We start from the raw sequence: 18,588 nt of genomic DNA on the forward strand, positions 1-18,588 counted from the left end.
CACGACTGCATGATTCTAAAATGACTTCCTTAGCAGGCATTTGGAAAACCAATCATCACTTCCTTAGAAGTTTAGGGCTCCTTTTACAAAGGTGCGTTAGGGCCTTAATGCGCGGAATAGCATGCGCTAAATTGCCGCGCGGCGTTAATTCTAGAAGTGTAGTGCGGGTTTAGCGCTCGCTAAAATCCTGCGTGCGCTAAAAACGCTAGTGCACCTTAGTAAAAAGAGCCCTTAGTTTATTTAGGGGCTCCTTTCCTAAAGCTTAGCATGTGCTTATAGACATCAGCTTACGCTAACTACCACAAGGCCCTTAGGCATAAACTAGAAAACACATATGCTATAAAAGGGCTCCTCAGTATCCCAGCATCCAATATTTAAATGTGATCAATATTATGAATATTAAAGTCTAATATTATAAGGAACATTATTAATTGCAACCAGATTTCTCCCTTAAAAGATGCAGATAATGTATTAAACAGTAGCACACTGAAATACTTATGATAATCTTATTTCAATTATACCCAACAAAAGTAGTTAAACTTGTGTTTTTTGACGTATTGCTATTGTCTTTTCAACGGGGTGACTTCAAAAATATCTGTGATGAATCTACACTCTATATTATAGATGAGCTCATTTTAATTATTGAATACCCTTTACTAAGTTGTTCTGGGCATACATCCAGCAATAAAGCAGGATCATTTGCTGAGAAACATCTCTTTAAAATTAGTGTCAATATTATTATGCATTTAGAAGTTGATTTATGGTGTCCCTTCTGGTTGTCTCCCATAATAATACACATTCATGAAGTTGTGACACCAGCTCCAAGGTTCTGATATCGGGTTTCATCCAAACCATGAAAAGAGGTGGGAATCAAGCCTCCCCGCTCAATCCAATGGACAAGACACTATAGTATTGCTTTTTAGAAAGGATACATCAGCTCATGAAGCCCGCCTTTTACTAAGCCACGGTAGAGGTTTCTACCGCATCCCGGAATGCTAACTGCTCTGATGCTCATAGAATTCCTGTAAGCATTGGATCAGTGTCGGAGCATTTAGCGCCCTGGGCTGTGGTAGAAACCTCTACCACGGCTTAGTAAAAGAGGACCTAAAGGATCTATGGATTAAAACGTTCACAAAAAGTTGTAGCATGTGCAGCCCTAGAAATTTTACTTGATAGCTAAAATTCCACTTAACAGGATTTGCATTAAATTTTAGCATGTACTATAGGCAGTACAAAATAACTAAATAACTTAATTTTATATATACAGTGGAACCTTGGCTTACGAGCATAATTTGTTCCAGAAGGATGCTCGTAAACCAATTTACTCATATATCAAAGTGAGTTTCCCCATACGTTTGATTCATTCCACCTCCCCTCCCCCCCCCCGAGGCCAATGGCGTGCTCCACTTTACCCCCCACCCCCAAGGCCACCTGCGCTGCTCCACACCCCACCTTCATCCAGCATCTCCCCCCCCCCTGCTCGCGTCACCCCCCCCCACCGTGATCCGGCATCCCACACTCACCCACCCAAACACAATCGCTTACCCCGGTCTGGCACCGGCACCAGCACCAATGCACAGGACATGCCGGTGCCGGTACCCGAAGATCCTCCTTGTTGCTTGTGCTGGGCCTTGAGCATCTGCGCATGCTCAAGGCCTTCTAGTTCTCGTTCTCTCCGAGATTCTTGGAGATCACTAAGATCTTCGGGTACCGGCACCGGCACCGGCATGTCCTGTGCATTGGTGCTGGTGCCGGTGCCAGAGCGGGGTAAGCGATTGTGTTTGGGTGGGTGGGTGGGTAAGTGGGGGATGCTGGATCACAGTATATATATATATATATATGTATTATACAAACACACAGGTATACACTTCTCCCTCCATATTCGCAGTGATAGTGGATTAACAGAACCGCAGATACAGAAAACCCGCAAATAAATTTTTCATATGTTATTCGCTGTTTTCTATTAAAAACCATTGTGAATATGGTGAAACCGCAAATAACATGGTGGGAGACCTGGCCTGTTCCTGAAGGAGAGGCAAAACATGGTGAAGAAAGTGCTCAGAATTGGTGATTTTCTCTGTAAATGCTTGGAATCAGTGATTTCTCTATGCAAGCTGACATAATTGGGGGGGGGAGGAGCAAGCAAGCTAAAAACCGTGAATAATCGAAACCGTGAATGCTGAAACCGTGAATACGGAGGGAGAAGTATATATATATACTGTATATATATGTACTTTGCAAGAGTGACGAAGTGGCCTAATTGTTAGCACAGTGCTGTAGTGGTCAGAAAGAATATTCAATGGTACTGTGTAGTTAACTTCCACTGAATAAACAGTATAACCCGTTGAGAGGGGTTTATGCCTGTGCCTCTCCCTTAGATTGAAAGCCCTCCAATAGACAGGAAAATGTACCTGAATGCAAGCTACCTAGACTTAGGGCTCCTTTTACTAAGCTGTTCTAGCGTTTTTAGCACACGCTGAAGACTAGTGCGCACTAACCCCTGGGCTAAGCAGAAAATACTAACGCCAGCTCTATGGAGGCATTAGCGTGTAGCCCGTGCGGCAATGTAGCGCACGCTAAAACCGCTAGTGCAGCTTAAGTAAAAGGAGCCCTTACTGTTGAAGAAAAATGTGAGAAAAATCTGAATCAGGCTGTTAGCATAAACCTGGGCAAATAATATCTGTGATCTAACCAAGGCAAGGTTGTGACAGAAATAGCATGCATGATTTAAACTGAGTTCAAAGAAGCGTGGGATGAACACAGAGGATCTAGAATCAGAAAATAATATTAAATATTGGACTAAGGCCAGTACTGGGCAGACTTGCACGGTTGGTGTCTGTATATGGCCGTTTGGGGGAGGATGGGCTGGGGAGGGCTTCAATGGCTGGGAGGGTGTAGATGGGCTGGAGTAGGTTCTGACAGAGATTTCGGCAGTTTGAACCCAAGCACTGTACCGGGTAGAGCTTTAGGGCTCCTTTTACGAAGCCGCATTAGCGGTTTAACGCGCGTAATAGCGCACGGTAAACTTCCAGCAGCGTTAGCCGCTACCGCCGCCTCTTGAGCAGGCGGTAGTTTTTCGGCTAGCGCGGGGGTTAGAGCGTGATAGAAAGTCGCATGTGATAAAGCCGCTAACGCAACTTTGTAAAAGGAGCCCTTAGATTCTTGCCCAGAAATAGCTAAGAAGAAAAAAAATTAAAAAATTTAAATTGAATCAGGTTGGTCAGACTGGATGGACCATTCGGGTCTTTATCTACCGTCATCTACTATGTTACTATGTAAACCCAGCACGTACAGTTCTCTGCTACTCTGCTGCTATTCTTTTTCACATACCACATTTTTGCTTTTGGGCAATGACATGTTGTTGGCAACACTAGGGGACAACCATTTTAGAAATATAGAGGTTAAAAAAAAAAAAGCTGCATGACTCAGGATTTGTGGACGTGTTAACTAGCAGCACACTTTGATGTCTGAATGGAATTTTTTTTGCAAGCTAAGCATGTACAAGCTGTCAATTACATGTGTAAATATTGGATTTAACAAAACTGCATGTCCGAGGGGAGCTAGTTAAGAAACTGAGCTACATCATTTGAATGTGTGGCTTTTTCAGGTGATTTTTAAACACTGAAGATACTGTATATTTAGAAATTCCTGCTAAATCACATCCACAAAATCCAACTCAAACTAATCAGGTTGCTAAAATGTGCCCTGAGGCAGGGATAAATGCAGATAGGGAAATTTTTTTGAAGCATACATGTGTTTTCGTAGCAAAAAATTGATAGGGCATGATTAACTCAGGTGGTGCTTAGTAAAGAAGTATGGTGAGTTGCCTAGCATAGTTTAAATGCATTTTAAAATTCCCACAAAATCGGTCCTCCGTAGCTCTGACTGCAATAGAATGCAGCAGGTTGTTGGCGCCTCCTGCTGCATGGAGGACTATGGACAAGGGGGATGGGGAGAATAGACAGACCATGGTGTGCTGTGCTCACTCTGCTTTCCCAAGCTTCTTTTTACTAACATCAGTTGCCTTACCGGGAAAAAAACGTTGCCTTGGTAGTCATCCAGTTAGCACAAGTAACATGCATGCGAGGGAAATGCAAAGAAGGGTGAAGTATGGTGGAGCCTAGGTGTACTTCTGAGATATGGTTTATGGTTTGTTTTTTTATAATCCACCTTTTACAAGGCGAAGTACAACAACACACACATAATGGTGCTTCACAAACATTTCAAATAGCTTACAAAAAAATACAGTACATAACATTCAACATAAAATCAAAATAAAATACCAGCCTGACAATAATAGCACCAATCGCTTCTCCTATACCAAAAATCAATCTCAAGCAACCTAATACAACTCAGGTTTTCAACGGCCAACATCTCATACCGTGTATTTCATACAAGACAGATGTCTTTTTAACAATTTCTTAAAGGCATCTAATTTTTTTGATGTTTAATGTAAGACGGGAGCCTATTCCACTCTTCTGGACCACAACATGAAAATGCCCCTACTCTCACAGCTTGCAGGCTCAACTCTTTTCTTGATGGAATTGCCAGGTCATATTGTGTTGTCGAGCGCAGCTTTTGCAACCGAATGTAAGTAAATGCACTGTCCATCAGATATCGCAGAGCACACTCTTGTATACTCAGGTAAACCAGTAGTAAGAGTTTATACTTAACTCTGAACTCAATTTTCAGCCAATAAAGCTTGATATAATAATCCGTTACATGTTCATTTTTCTGGAGCCGGAATAACACCCTGACAACGGAGTTTTGTGCTATCTGTAAAGCTTTCAACACCACCCCCGGAACATCTAACAGTACCACATTACAGTAATCAAATACAGACAACACTAGCGCCTGGAGTATACTTTTGAAATCCCCCCACAACACATAATGGTACAGCTTACTTACTGAGTGCATTTTGTAGTACACCCTTTTGATCAAACTTGACACATGCTGCCTAGATGGCACATAACAACATTTTATAAGATATGCGCACTTCAGGGCACACTTAGGTGCCAACTGTTACGACTGGAATGGATTTGGTGTAACTGTTGGCACCTAACTTTAGGTGTGCCAGTGTTCATTTATGCTGGTATCTTGATGCCAAGATGCTATTATAGAATTGCCACTAAGTGCATGGCGTTGGGGTGCCAGGTATTGCGCTGGTAGTTTCTGGGCATGTCTTTGGAGGAGTTGGGGATATTCACATGGGGGAAGAAGGTATTTGGAGCACCTTCAGTGGGACGGAGTGAGAGTCATTGCCGGGGGTAAGGTTTCCTGCATAACAATTCACCTCCAGCACTTTTAACATGGCCTCCAGGAGCATTGGACCATGTGTTAGCAGCCCAGTAGTTCCAGGCAAGAATTATAACAGCAACTCAAAGTTGGATTTATTATTCCATGAATAATTCAGCTTGTGAAATCCAATGCAAACTGTGTTATTCATGTATTGCAGGAGTTACAGTACTAACCTCTGGCACTGAGCTACCACAGCTAAGCGACTTTCATGGTAAATGTGATATTTGACCGCAACTTAATAATTTCCCTTTAAGCTACTTCTTCAGGGTTATATAGGGAATAATAAGTAGAGAAATCTAGGTTCCTTGTACTGTACAATACGATTACATTAAAAAATGTTCATCTTACCAACATATTGCTTCCAAAATGTATTCTACAATGAGAAAAATAAGAAATAATCAATTATCATTAGGGCAATTGGACTTGGAACATTGTTTAACACATGTACTCACACCCACATATCTATCTATCTAAGATTTCTGAATCACTCTAATACCTTTCAGTTCAAGGTGATTTAAATAAAAGAGAAACCTTAATAATTATATGGGAAAATACAATTCCTTGGATAAAAGGATGTCCTTACAATTCTTTACCTAAAAGTACTAACTTTACAATCTATCATATAAAAATCCCAATCTTTATGGCTAAATTCTAAAATTATGGTGGGGAAAACAAAAATTCTATGGAAGACATGGTTGTAAGCTGGGATTAGAACCCTAGAAGATGTTTGTCGTCATGATAAATTGATGTCTTTTCTCCAATTGAAACAGTCATTTGGTTTACCATCTAGTCAGCAATTTAAATGGTTACAATTCTAAATGGTATTCCGGATTGGCAAACTTTAAAAGGTCAACATAGCCTTCCATTTTTCTGTTTCCAAGTGGCGTTTCATAGACACGAGGCCTCTGCATGGTATAGGTTAATAAATGATTATTTACCTAAAAAAAATTACTGGGGCCCACGAGATATCTGGAGTTTGGATATACAACATAATATCTCTCCTGCTATGTGGCCCCGGCTTTGGAATAAAAGAGTCTACTGTACTGCTTCTGCTTCAATGAGACAAACACTTTGGGCTCCTTTTGCGAAGCCCCTTTTAAGCATGCGCTAAACCCGCGCTACGTGGCTAGAACTAACGCCAGCTCAATGCTGGTGTTAGCGTCTAGTGTGGCCGGCAGTTTAGCTCTTGCTATTACGCGCGCTAAACCGCTAACGCGGCTTTGTAAAAGAAGCCCTTTACTTTTTATTATGCAGAATATTTTGGACTCCGGTGAGATTTCAAAAATTAGATAGTACACGCTCCAACAGATGTTGGCACTGTCAAATTGAAGCAGGTACTTTAGATCATCTTTTGTTTCATTGTCCTTTAATAAAGGTTTTTTTGGAGGTCTATTTGCAGAAAAATTATGCTCATTCTTGAAGTGACTACCATTGTCTTATGGTACGGTTATCTTCGGCACTTCTTTGTCTAAAAATCCGCTTAGAGCAGGTCAAGATAAACTGTTACTAATTATGATCGGATTTGCCATACAGATGATAACGAGAAATTGGAAACATTGGGATTGTTTGAAGTTTTCATTCTGGTGGGAAACTGTATGTCAGTATTATAAGTTTGAAAGAGAGATGTCAGAAAAATATGTGGAGTTTCAAAAATTTAAAGAAACATATGTTAATTTTCTTTAAACATACTCGCATAAAAAGTACCCTTTTGGACTTGGTTTCAGTTCAAGATCCTTTTATACACATACAGGAAGGTCTTCTTGGTGGTACCTCTCCATCCCCCTATGCCACACTCGTTGTCTCCCTTCCCCAGCCACGTACCTCTTTAAAATCTTTACCAGCGCAATCAACTAATCTAGCCTGTTGCTTGCGCAGGCCTGGCTCCCTTTGAAATCACTTCCGGGTCGCAGGTCCAGGAAGAGACATCAGAGGGATAGCCAGCGTGAGCAGCAGGCAGAGAAGCTGCTCGTGCTGAAGAAGATTGAGAGGTATGGGGGTAGGAAGAGACAGTGTGAGAGTGGTGTGTGGGCATGGAAGGAGCAGGGAGTGGAGAGGATGGCACGGGTGGGTTGGCATGGGGTTAGAGATAAGGGCATGGGGGCACCACCATCGCAGGCACCTCCCACCCTCGCTATGCCACTGATTGCAGATGCCTAAGTTCTTTTGAGAATCACGCCTAGCGGAGCCTAAGGTCATATCTACCCCCTAACCACATCTACTTTGACCTAGACACCATTAGGCACCTCACTGTAGATGCGATTGCGACACTTATCCTAGTAGCTGCCTCTCGGCGCCTACATTTTTTTTAACAAGTTTTTAATTGTTTTTTTATGGCATGGTTAATTACCATGCTGATTAAAGCCAATTAAAACAATTAAGTACTGGATTCACTATGGCCATGGCTCTGATCTGATCCGTGAGCGATCTGATCCGTGGCCGGGGGGCTGATTCACAAATTGCCCTCGTACAAAAGAGGGTGATCGGAATCACGCCACCAACTGACCGCACGTATCGCTCTCCAGCGATCCCGACGCATGCGCAGACCATCAGAAGATGGTCTGCGCATGCGCTGGCCCTCCGTGCCTGGCAGAGCTGGAAATAAAACTTTAATGTCAGCCGTACTGCTATTAATTCGCTACCAGACGTACACAGCGCTGTACAGAGCCCCGCCACCTAAAAGAAAATGCACCTGCAGAGGGGGAACAGTTAGGAAACCTAAATCAACAGCTGTTTGTTTTATTAAAATTTGGCGCTCTAAAATTCTTGTATGTAATAATCGCAAAGCCCGAATCCCCAGGAACGGGCGAGGGCCGATGCTTACTCGCCCTCGCTACCCATTTCAACAGTCCTCAGTTTCGCGAGCCCATGGTTTTTAAACCTGCAGGTTAAAACCACAGGCTTGCACTGCGGGGAAGGCAAGGAGAGTCGGGGCAGAAGTAGGGTGGTGATCGGGGCAGAGAGCAGGAGATGCAGTCGGAGAGGACGCGAGAAACTGGTCCCTAGCAGTCAGTGTTCCAGTGTTTTGTTGGTGAATCGCTGCCTGTCTACATTACATGCCGTATCCCCTCATTTGCATGCACGGATCGGATCGGAGGATGATCGGGACAGAGGTTAGTGAATTGGGTCGGAGGAAAATCAGCAAATGGCAAAGTGGTCGGGACATGATTGGTATCCTTAGTGAATCTAGACCTAAGTTAGATGGTAGTAGGGCACTCTCTGCTGCCTAATTTATGGCACCGTTTACAGAATCAGACCCTTGGGGCTAGATTCACTAAGCCCATTGATCAAGTCCCAACCACTTAGCGACCCCTTTGCGACCCCGATCCGATTCACTAACCTTACTCCAGATCTGAACCACGCATGCATATGAGGGGGAACGGTATGCAAATATAGGCAGGCAGCGATTCACTACAAAAACTGAGGGACACCGACTGGGCTGACAAATCAAAAAATAAGCGACTGCTCAGGCCCTTTCCGACTGCCCTGCTCTCTGCCCCGACTGTCCTTTCCTGCTCTCTGCCGCCCTGAAATCCTGCATCTCTGCCTCTCCCCAGAGCCTGTCTCCCTTGTCGGATGCTTCTAAAGTTTAATGCCCTTTTCTGAAGTGTTATTCTGCCCTGAATGCTGCCCTGCTTCTGCCCCGTCTCTCCTGCTCTCTGCCCCGATTGCCGCCATGCTTCTCCTTGCCTTCCCCACAGTGTGAGCCCGTGGGTTTAAAGCGGGTTAGAACCACGGGCTCACAAAAAAGTAAAAAACAACTCATGAAAAAGTGTAAAAGACAATAGTAAAAAGTTTTCTTTCCAGCAGCTCTGCCAGGCATGGAGGGCCAGTGCATGGGCAGACCATCTACAGATGGTCTGCATATGCATCAGGATCGCTGCGGTCGGTTGCGGGCATGATTCCGTTCGCCCTCATTTGCATGAGGGTGATTCGTGCCCTCCCGGCCATGGATCGGATTGGATTGCTCATGGATCCGATCCGATCCGTGGCTTAAGTATCTATATTATAATACATAAACCACTATCTTAAATCTCATCCCCTTTCCCCTTACTTGGGTTGCATGTTTAAATGTTGTGGCAGGCTTTTAAACGAAATGTTGGTCGCAGTATTTAAACATTGAACAGAATTGATTTGTATGCATTTGTACATGAATTTCTAAATGGCATAAAACAGATTTGAAATAATAACTCCTCTAGCAATCATTCTTCAAGGCTTAGGAAATAAGAAAGCATGAAAACAACTGTTTTAAAATGACTGTATAATTCCCATGTCTTACTTTGCAGTGCCACTTACGGTAAGCTCGTTGTTTTCAAAGACCTCCCGTGCTTCTTCAAAGCTGCAACTCTCTTCTATGCATTCTCTTTCAAGATTCCCGGCCGAAAATTCCTCAAATATGCCTGAATTGTATCTCTTTTGTCGCACTAACATAGCCTTTGCCTGCTCATTCCCAATGAAGACTGCAATGCAATAAGAAAACAGGCAATCAACATAATGCAGCTATCGAAGAACCTGAAGGAATTGTAGAAAATATAAAATTTTTCACAGACAACACGTGTCGGAATCGTTCCTATCACCTAGCATCCACCTTTAATGGGTCAAAAAATGATATGAACAATTTCAGGATCTTTCTCAATGAAAAATGCAAATAGAACAGATTTTTTTTATATGCCTTTATATGAAGTTCTTCCCCTAGAGAAAAATTTATATTTGTACGCATAATTCAATTTAACAGTTCAGAATAACAAAGCAATATAATCTTAATCAAGATGCAGCCATGTATTCTCTTTAAAAAAAAAAAAAAAAGATTTGTAATGAGAAAAAATTAGTCCCTTGAGCTCTCATTAGATTTTAAATGTACTCACCTCTACAATCAGCAATGTAGATATAATCCAGTAGATAAATTAGGATAAAAGTAAAGAATTTTGCCATTTTCGTCTACCGAAAATTTTTTGCGAATTAATTATGCCAGCATCGAAAAAGGATCAATAGTTCCAAGGTTCAAACACATGTTTGTTTACCTTGTTCCTAAGTACAAATGTAGATGAATCTTTCAGAGCTGCAACAAACAGCTGGTAAAAATGAGGTCTAACCCATTGCCTTGCAGGTAGGATATAACACAGTGTCAGGATACTGTTTCTTAAGATCGTCAACCTTCCTTACCTCCTCTTTTACGAGCGCGTAGCTAAAACCCGCACTATGCATTCGTAAAAGAGGGGGGGTGTTAATGCTGTAATCCATAAAACAGAACTCATTTGTGAAAGCTTTTAGATGTGGTAGGCTGGTTGGAATTTATTTCTTTTCTCTACTTTTGCCACTGAAAATAATCTCTACTTCATACCATTTTTGACCTCCTAGTCCTTACGAGATTTAATAAATTAGTCCCCCTACTTTATTTATTTATTTATGGTGTTCTTGAACTGCCATGCCTATCATGAAAACATCCTCCCTCCCTTTATCCCACTTTCCTGGAACTCCTTAAATTTTAATACCACCAGACCCACTCACAAACTAAAACTATCCTTTCCTTCATTAAAAGGCATTCCCTGTGCAGGAAAACTAGGGACCTCCCTCCCCTTCAGATTCACTGAGCTCTGGAACAACCTTACCTCCCCCTTCAGATCCTGAGCTCTCTCCAACTCTTCCGCAAACATCTGAAAACCTGACTGTTTTCAAAAATGTAATACTTACCCCATCTTTGGCATCCTAAGCCCCCCAAATATCCTTCTCACTATACCCTTTAACCTTCATTGGAGTTCCTTTCTCTTTCAACTCTTGTAAACCGTGCCGAGCTCTACGATTGTGGAGAGGATGTGGTATATAAACCTAAGGTTTAGTTTAGTTTAGCTTTTGCAAAGCTTAGGGCTCCTTTCACTATGGTGTGCTAGCGTGTGTTTTTTTTTAAGTCAAGGTTTATTTATTGAAGAAGTTTTACAAAAAGAACAAACAATATGATACAGTAAGAGGATTGATGTTGTATCATAATAACAAACAGTGAAGTAACCAGAATAAATTGAGAATATAAACAAAGGCGTTCACAGTATTTCTCAGTAAACATCAACCAAACATAAACATCGCCTATCATCGTGGAGATAAAGAAAAATGGAAAAGAAGGGGGGAGGAAAAGAAAGGATAAAGAAATAGACTGATAAATAAGTGCCAAAAAGGAGAATGGGAGAAGAGGGAAGGAGAAAAAAAGAGCTTCAAAGAATTCCAGTTATCCTGGAATCGTGAATAACTATTCCGTTTTTTGGTAATATAAGCTTCAAAACGGTAAGTTTGACATACTAAATTCTAAATTGACAGTTAGAAGCTTTTGATAGGTTTTTCCAGGAGCTGAGAAGGACCTTAAGAGCTAGGGCGAGGAGAATATCAAACAAGAAAGCAACCTGTACAGAGAGGTTAAGCGAAGATACAGAAGATTTCAATAAAAACATTTGGTAAGATAGTGCAATATCAATGTGAAATAAGAAGCATATTTTATTCCATACAGACGTCCAATATGATTGTATTGCAGGACAATAAAATAATAACAGTTTATATACCGCAGGACCGTGAAGTTCTATGCGGTTTACAATGATTAATAGGTATTACAGATTGAGTGGAATAAACATAGTTCAGAGTTAGTGATTAACAGTTCTAAAGATCATTTGTTGAGGACTAAGATTGTATAGGTCAGTTACCTAAGTACTTCAGGAACAGATGTGTTTTTAGGCGTTTCCTGAATTCCCTATAAGTAGTAGGCACGAGCGGTTGTTCTAGGTCTTTACCCCATAATGCTGCTTGATGTGAGAAAAGATGTTGGTGATGACTTTTAAATTTACAACCTTTAACCGGCGGAGAGACAAAGTTAGGGTGTGAGCTTCTCCTATGTCAGTTGGTTGCAAAAGAGAAAAGGTCTGTTATATATTTAGGGGCTAAGCCATAAAGTACCTCAAAGCAAAAACAACCAAACTTGAATTTCACATGTGCCTCCATCGGCGGCCAGTGTAGAAGTCGATAGGAAGGTGTTACATGATCAAACTTCTGCAGTCCACAAAGTAGCCTAACCGCTGCATTTTGTACCAGTTGCAATCGCCGCATATTCTTCTGGGAGAGTGCCAAGTAGGCGATGTTACAATAATCAAGTTGACTCAGTATAAGTGATTGTACCAGGATTCTAAATGATGGGACGTCAAAATAAGCTTTAATGGACTGAAGCTTCCAGAGGGTAAGAAATATCTTTCTAATCAAGGAGTCTACCTGGTCTTTCATGGTCAGACTCTGGTCCAGTGTTACTCCTAATACCTTCATAGTGGGTTGAATGAGATAACTAAAGTTATTGATGCACACTGATGCTTTAGTATTAAGTGGGTGTGGCGATGCTATAAAAAAATTTTGTTTTCTCTGAGTTTAGCTTCAGTTTGAATTCATTCATCCTTTGCTCCATCCGATTTAGAACTTCTGTTGCTTTGGGGGTGACTTCAGAGATAGAGGTAGTAAATGGGATAATTATTGTGAAGTCATCAGCATAGCTGAATAGTTTTATCCCCAGCTGGGACAACTGCGCACCCAATGAGGACATGTAAACATTGAAGAGCAGAGGGGATAATGGTGACCCCTGTGGCACGCCAGATGAGTTGTACCATATATCAGAGAGATTGTAATTAAAACATACTTAGTAGGTGCGGGATATAAGGAAACCTCAAAACCAGTTTAATACCTCTCCTCTGATTCCAATTGCATCTAGGCATTGTAACAGTTTCCCATGGTCCACCAAGTCAAAGGCAGAGCTCATGTCAAATTGCATGATCAGGGCATTGAGGCCTTTACTAAACAAGTAGCGCAGGTTATCCAGGATAGCAGCAATTACTGTCTCTGTGCTAAACAGAGGTCTAAAACCAGACTGAGTTTCATGTAAAAGAGAGAACTGGTCGAGATATTCCATCAGTTGGGTGTGTACCAATCCTTCCATGATTTTTACAATGAATGGGAAGGATGCTACTGGTCTATAGTTGGTTACTGATGGTGATTCTTTGCGGTTTTTTTGAATTGGAGTTATTATGATGTGACCATTATTAGTGAGGAATTTTCCATTGGTTAGGTTATTGGTTAAATAATTCAACAAAGATAGTTTAAAGTCTAGTGGAGCTGCTTTCATAATTTCTGGGGGGCATGAGTCCAGTACACAGTATGATTTAGAGTATTTGTTATATAACTTGATGTAGTTATTCCATTCTAAGTTGTGGAAGGAACTCCAAATCATGTTTGCTGGTATTTCATTTCCATCTATATCAATTGATTGATGTTCATGTGTGACAATTGTCGAGTAGTTATTTCTTAGGTTTTTAATTTTTGAATCGAAATGTTGTGCTAGAGGGTAGCTTGATATTCTGCATGGGTTGAGTGTGGCGTCAAATAAATTTGTAACTATGTTAAACAGTTCTTTTGTATTAGCTCCTTTTGAGCTAGTGTCTGATGAGTTAATTTTGGATGAGTAAAATGTTTTACGTTTTTCTTTTATCTGTTGTTTGTAGAGTTTTATATTGGATCTCCAGTTGTTTCGGTCTGACAGTTTTCCCATTTTTTTTCCAGATTCTTTCTAATCGTCTTACTGATTAGCCATGCTCCACAGCATGTCCAACATGAACTCGGAAATGATGGATTAATTTTATGAGATTGGATAGGGGTCCATTGTGCTCTATGAAAGAGAAAGTATAGGCTTCGTGTGATGGAAGCTGATCTGGAGGTGTGAAAGGTAGATTTCAAAATGGAATCCCAGACAGAGTCAGAAATGGATATGCCAAGATCTTCTTCCCATGAATGTTTCAGAATGGAGGATTGGTTAGCAGGGAGTTGTTTAAGAATCTTATAAAATTTTGAAGCAACATGACCCAAAGCTAGGAACTGTTTAGAGAGGGTATACAGAGTGGGAGGGTGAATTGAGGTTGTCGGTTTGAGATTAGACTTTTTATAGTTGTAGCCATCTATAAAATTGAGAATCAGGGAGAGAGAATTTGTCTTGCAACTCATTAAAGGTACTCCAAGAACCATCAGAATGACAAATGGATGCAATGTCCCATATCTGATGTTTAGACCATAAAGGCCAGAAGATAGATAAAAAAATGTATTTGGAACATGCGGTTATGCCAAATGGGACAAAGGGCAGACTGAAGCCAAGGGGGTTCTAAATGTTTTTCCAGATTAATCAAGTTTTTGTGTTGTGTGTATTAGGGGATTGTAGGGGCATGACTTTACTGAAGAGGAACCTAGTAATCTAAGTAGAGGAGTAGGCTGCATGAGTGAGATTTCTAAGCGCAACCAATTTGGAATATCTGGTGAGGCCTCAGTGTGAAGCCATTCTGCCCCTTGTCTCAAAATGAATGCTTTGTGATATAACCCCAGGGCTGGGAAGTTGACCCCGCCAGAAGATTTGGGAGCTTTCAATTTTTGAAGGGAAATTCAGTGAGGTTTGTTATTCCAGAGAAAATTGAGCTTTAACCTTTCAGCATTCTTATAAAAGGAAGGGGGGAGTACAATTGGAAACATGTTTAGCATGTACGTGAGTTTTGGAACTACCATCATTTTCAAGGCATCAAGTCTACCCCACCAGGAGATGTGTAAAGGAGACCATGAGGATAAAATATTCTTAACTGTAGAGATGGATTTAGCCATGATTAAGGATGAGGTGGATTTGATATCTCTATCAAAATGAATGCCTAGATATTTCATACCAGAGGTGACCCACGTGAATGGAAATAATGGGATATGAAAGAGGATGCAAGCATCATTTAATGGCATGAGTTCCGTCTTATCCAGTTTATCTTGTAACCTGACATATTGGAAAATGAGGATATTAAATGGACAAGGGATATAAGGGAAGATTGTGGATTAGAAAGATAAAGTAAGATGTCATCAGCGTATACCGATAATTTGAATTCAATATTAGCAATGGTAACGCCTTCAATGGATGGAGATTGTCTAATAGCAAGCTAATAATGGTTCTAATGCTAAGTTAAAGAGAAGTGGAGACATGGGACATCCTTGTCTAGTGCCTCTGTGAAGAGTAAAGGGGTTAGACACTTCATCATTAACGATCAATTTGGCTATAGGTTGATCGTACAAAAGTGATATCTTGTCAGTAAATTCAGCAGGGAAACCGAAATGCTCCAGAACCTTGAACAAGTATCTCCACTCTACCCTGTCAAAAGCTTTTTCAGCATCAAGAGAAGCAATCATTAGAGGATGTTGATCAGACAGGGCAGAGTAGAGTACATGGCAAAGCAGTCTGGTGTTGTCTGCTCCATATCTCCCTTTTAAGAATCCAACTTGGTCTCTATGAATTAAGCATGGCATAATCTTTTCCAATCTAAGTACAAAGATCTTAGCAAATATTTTATAGTCCAAATTCAGTAGAGATATTGGGCGGTAGTTTTTCACCAGGTGAGCCTCTCTGTTTGGTTTTGGGAGAACAATGATATTAGCTTCATGAAAACGATGAAGGTTGCTTGGAGAAGAGATAAGAGACTGGTAGTATGCAAGCAGGTGTGGAGTCAGAAGTGAAGAGAACGATTTGTAAAATTCAGATGGGAGACCATCTGGTCCCGGTGCTTTCGCTGATGCCATGGAAGAAATAGCCTTGGTAAGTTCATCAGAGAAAATAGGTTGTTGTAGGAGTTGTCGCTGAGAGTCATTCACAGAAGGTAGATTAATAGACTGTAGAAAGTCGGTGATATGATGATCTGGGCAAGATGTTTCAGAAGCATATAAGGACTCGTTGAAGGTGCGGAAATCCTCAAGGATATCCTGGGTGGCTGTATGAACCATCCCTGATGAAGATGTTATATGAGATATTCTGTGTTTCATTCTGCGACCTTTCAAATAGGAAGCCAGAAGGCGACCGGCTTTATTGGAGTGAGCATAGTATATGGTGGATTGTCGAAACATTGACGTGGAGGCAGAATTACTGAATATTTCATTATACTGAAACTTAAGAGGCAGCAGAGTGTTGTGCAGAGCCGGATCAAAGTTGTCATAGAGCTGAGTTTCAAGAGAATGTATATCTTTTTCTAGACGAAGCAGTTCAGCATTTTTCTGTTTGAGTTGAAATGCAGAGTAACTGATGGACTCACCACTTAGTCATGATTTATATGCTTCCCATAGTATGGAGTAATCAGTAACAGAATTTTGGTTGATAGAAAAGAAAGCTACCGATTCACGAGTAAGATGATTTATAAAGTCTTTATCATGTAACAAGATATTATTCATTCTCCAAAGCTTTGATTTTGATGAGAGTGTCCACAAAAGGGAGCAAGAAACAGCTGCATGATCTGAATGGTGATGTCATGAATTTTGGCAGCTGTGGCCATATTTAGAATGTCTTTAGAGCTTAGGATATAATCAATTCTGGAACCGGTTTTATGAGGTGCGGAGTATTTTTATTTATTTATTTATTTATTTATTTAGATTTATATCCCGTTCTCCCAGTAGCTCAGAACGGTCTACAAGTAAACATACACAGTAGAAGTAATTAGGCAAATAAGATGTACAATAGGTTTAGGTGCTTGGACATACAAAATTGTGCAATATTTATCAGGGTACAAACAATTTTTCAGAGTACAGACAATTTATCAGAGTACAGACTAAGAGAGGACTATACTGAAATTTAGGAGAAGTTAAAGGGGAGAGAAGAGAGAGGTGGGGTTTAAGGGGGGGTGTAGACTGAGGGAGATCTTTAGTTGAAGAGGAGGGTCTTTACCATTTTACGGAATGTCAATAAAGAGTTCTGTTGCCTGAGTTGGGGGGGGAGTTTATTCCAGAGATGTGGGATGAAGTGGCTGTAGGATCGTTTGCGGGCAGTTTCTGAGAGGAGGGACCTTCCAGGGGGAATGCATAGGCGTATTTCTGATTTTGAGCGAAGGGAGCGAGTGGGGGTGTAGATGGGAAGCTTAGATTTTATGTAGGAGGGGGTGGTGGCATAAATTCTCTTGTGGGCTACTGCTAGGGCCTTGAAAGCACAGCGCTGGCTAATTGGGAGCCAGTGTTCAGCGCGGAGTGCTGGGGAGACGGGATCATGGTAGTTGAGGTTGTGTAGGAGGCGGATAGCTGCATTTTGGACACGTTGGAGGCGTTTGAGATTATTTTTGGTTAGTCCATTAAATAGGGAGTTACAGTAATCCATTCTGGAGAGGACATATGCGTAGAGGAGTTGGGCGAGGTCAGGTGTGGAGATGTAGGGTTTGATCCTTTTCAGTTGGCGGAGGTAGTAGAAGGAGGTGGAGATTACTTGGGATATGTGGGCAGATAGGGATAAGTGTCCATCTAAAGTTACTCCTAGGCTGCGTACCTGATCTGTTGCCGTTAGTAGAGTGGAGTCCCATGCTAGGGTAGGACGTGTGAATTTGGTGCTTTTTTTCCTGATCCATAAGAGTTCTGTTTTAGTGGCGTTTAGTTGAAGTTTGTTGTTTGACATCCAAGTTTTCATATCAGAGAGGCAATGTTGGAGGTTAGTAATTTGGGACGATCGGTTCTCGCCTAGTGGGAGGAGCAGCTGGATGTCATCTGCATAAGAGTGGATTTTAATGCTATATTTCTGCGCTATATCAATGACAGGTCTGATGTAGAGGTTGAATAGGAGGGGGGATAGAAGGGCGCCTTGAGGAACACCATATTTGATAGGCTTGGGGCGAGATTTGTGTGTTCCTAGTAGGACAGTCTGGGTCCTTTGATGGAGGAAGGAGGTGATCCATTGGAGGGCTGTGTCCTTGATTCCGAGGTCATAGAGTCTGGATGTGAGGAGGTGGTGGTCAACTGTGTCAAAGGCAGCGCTGAGGTCAAGTAGGACTAGTAGGGCATCACTGCCTTTGTCGAGTATTGCCCAGCTGTCATCAATGATGTCAAGGAGTACTGACTCTGTGCTGTGGCCTTTTCGGAAGCCGGACTGGACAGGGGATAGAGCAGCTTGTTCTTCAATGAAGGGGTGAAGTCGGTGGAGCACAATTCGTTCAAGGAGTTTGGAGACAAATGGGAGGTTGGAGACTGGGCGATAGTTGCCGGGTTTGTTAGGATCAAGGGTGGGTTTTTTGAGAGTGGGCTTGATAATAGCTGACTTCCAGCTGAGGGGCACAATCCCAGTGGTTAGAGAGGTGTTAATGATGGGGAGGATGGATTCTGCCATGGCGTCTTCTGTGGACAGTAGGAGGCTGGATGGGCAGGGATCGAGGATGGTGTTGGAGGGTTTGAGTTCTCTCAGGGTTTCGAGAACCTCGGCATGAGTGGCCATATGAAATTGGGAGAGAGCGGCGGAGGGTGGGG

At 41.7% G+C, this 18,588-nt stretch overlaps 1 protein-coding gene and 1 long non-coding RNA gene across 2 annotated transcripts in view; one reads left to right on the forward strand and one right to left on the reverse strand.

The window, feature by feature from the left end:
• The window catches only part of F9 (coagulation factor IX), a 39,729-nt gene extending 29,487 nt beyond the window's left edge, over positions 1 to 10,242 (reverse strand). Inside the window, exons 1-3 of the mRNA XM_033945620.1 lie at positions 10,161 to 10,242; positions 9,592 to 9,755; positions 5,647 to 5,671 (exon numbers count right to left, since the gene is read on the reverse strand). Coding sequence (XP_033801511.1) covers positions 5,647 to 5,671; positions 9,592 to 9,755; positions 10,161 to 10,227 — 256 coding nt within the window. The 5' untranslated portion in view covers positions 10,228 to 10,242. The remainder of the gene's footprint in view (positions 1 to 5,646; positions 5,672 to 9,591; positions 9,756 to 10,160) is intronic.
• Positions 1 to 18,588, forward strand: part of LOC117360949 — a 105,050-nt gene that overhangs the window by 12,416 nt on the left and 74,046 nt on the right. The gene's annotated exons all lie outside the window — the stretch shown is intronic.

This window comes from Geotrypetes seraphini, chromosome 5 (genome assembly GCF_902459505.1).
Source record: "Geotrypetes seraphini chromosome 5, aGeoSer1.1, whole genome shotgun sequence".
Lineage (NCBI taxonomy): Eukaryota > Metazoa > Chordata > Amphibia > Gymnophiona > Dermophiidae > Geotrypetes > Geotrypetes seraphini.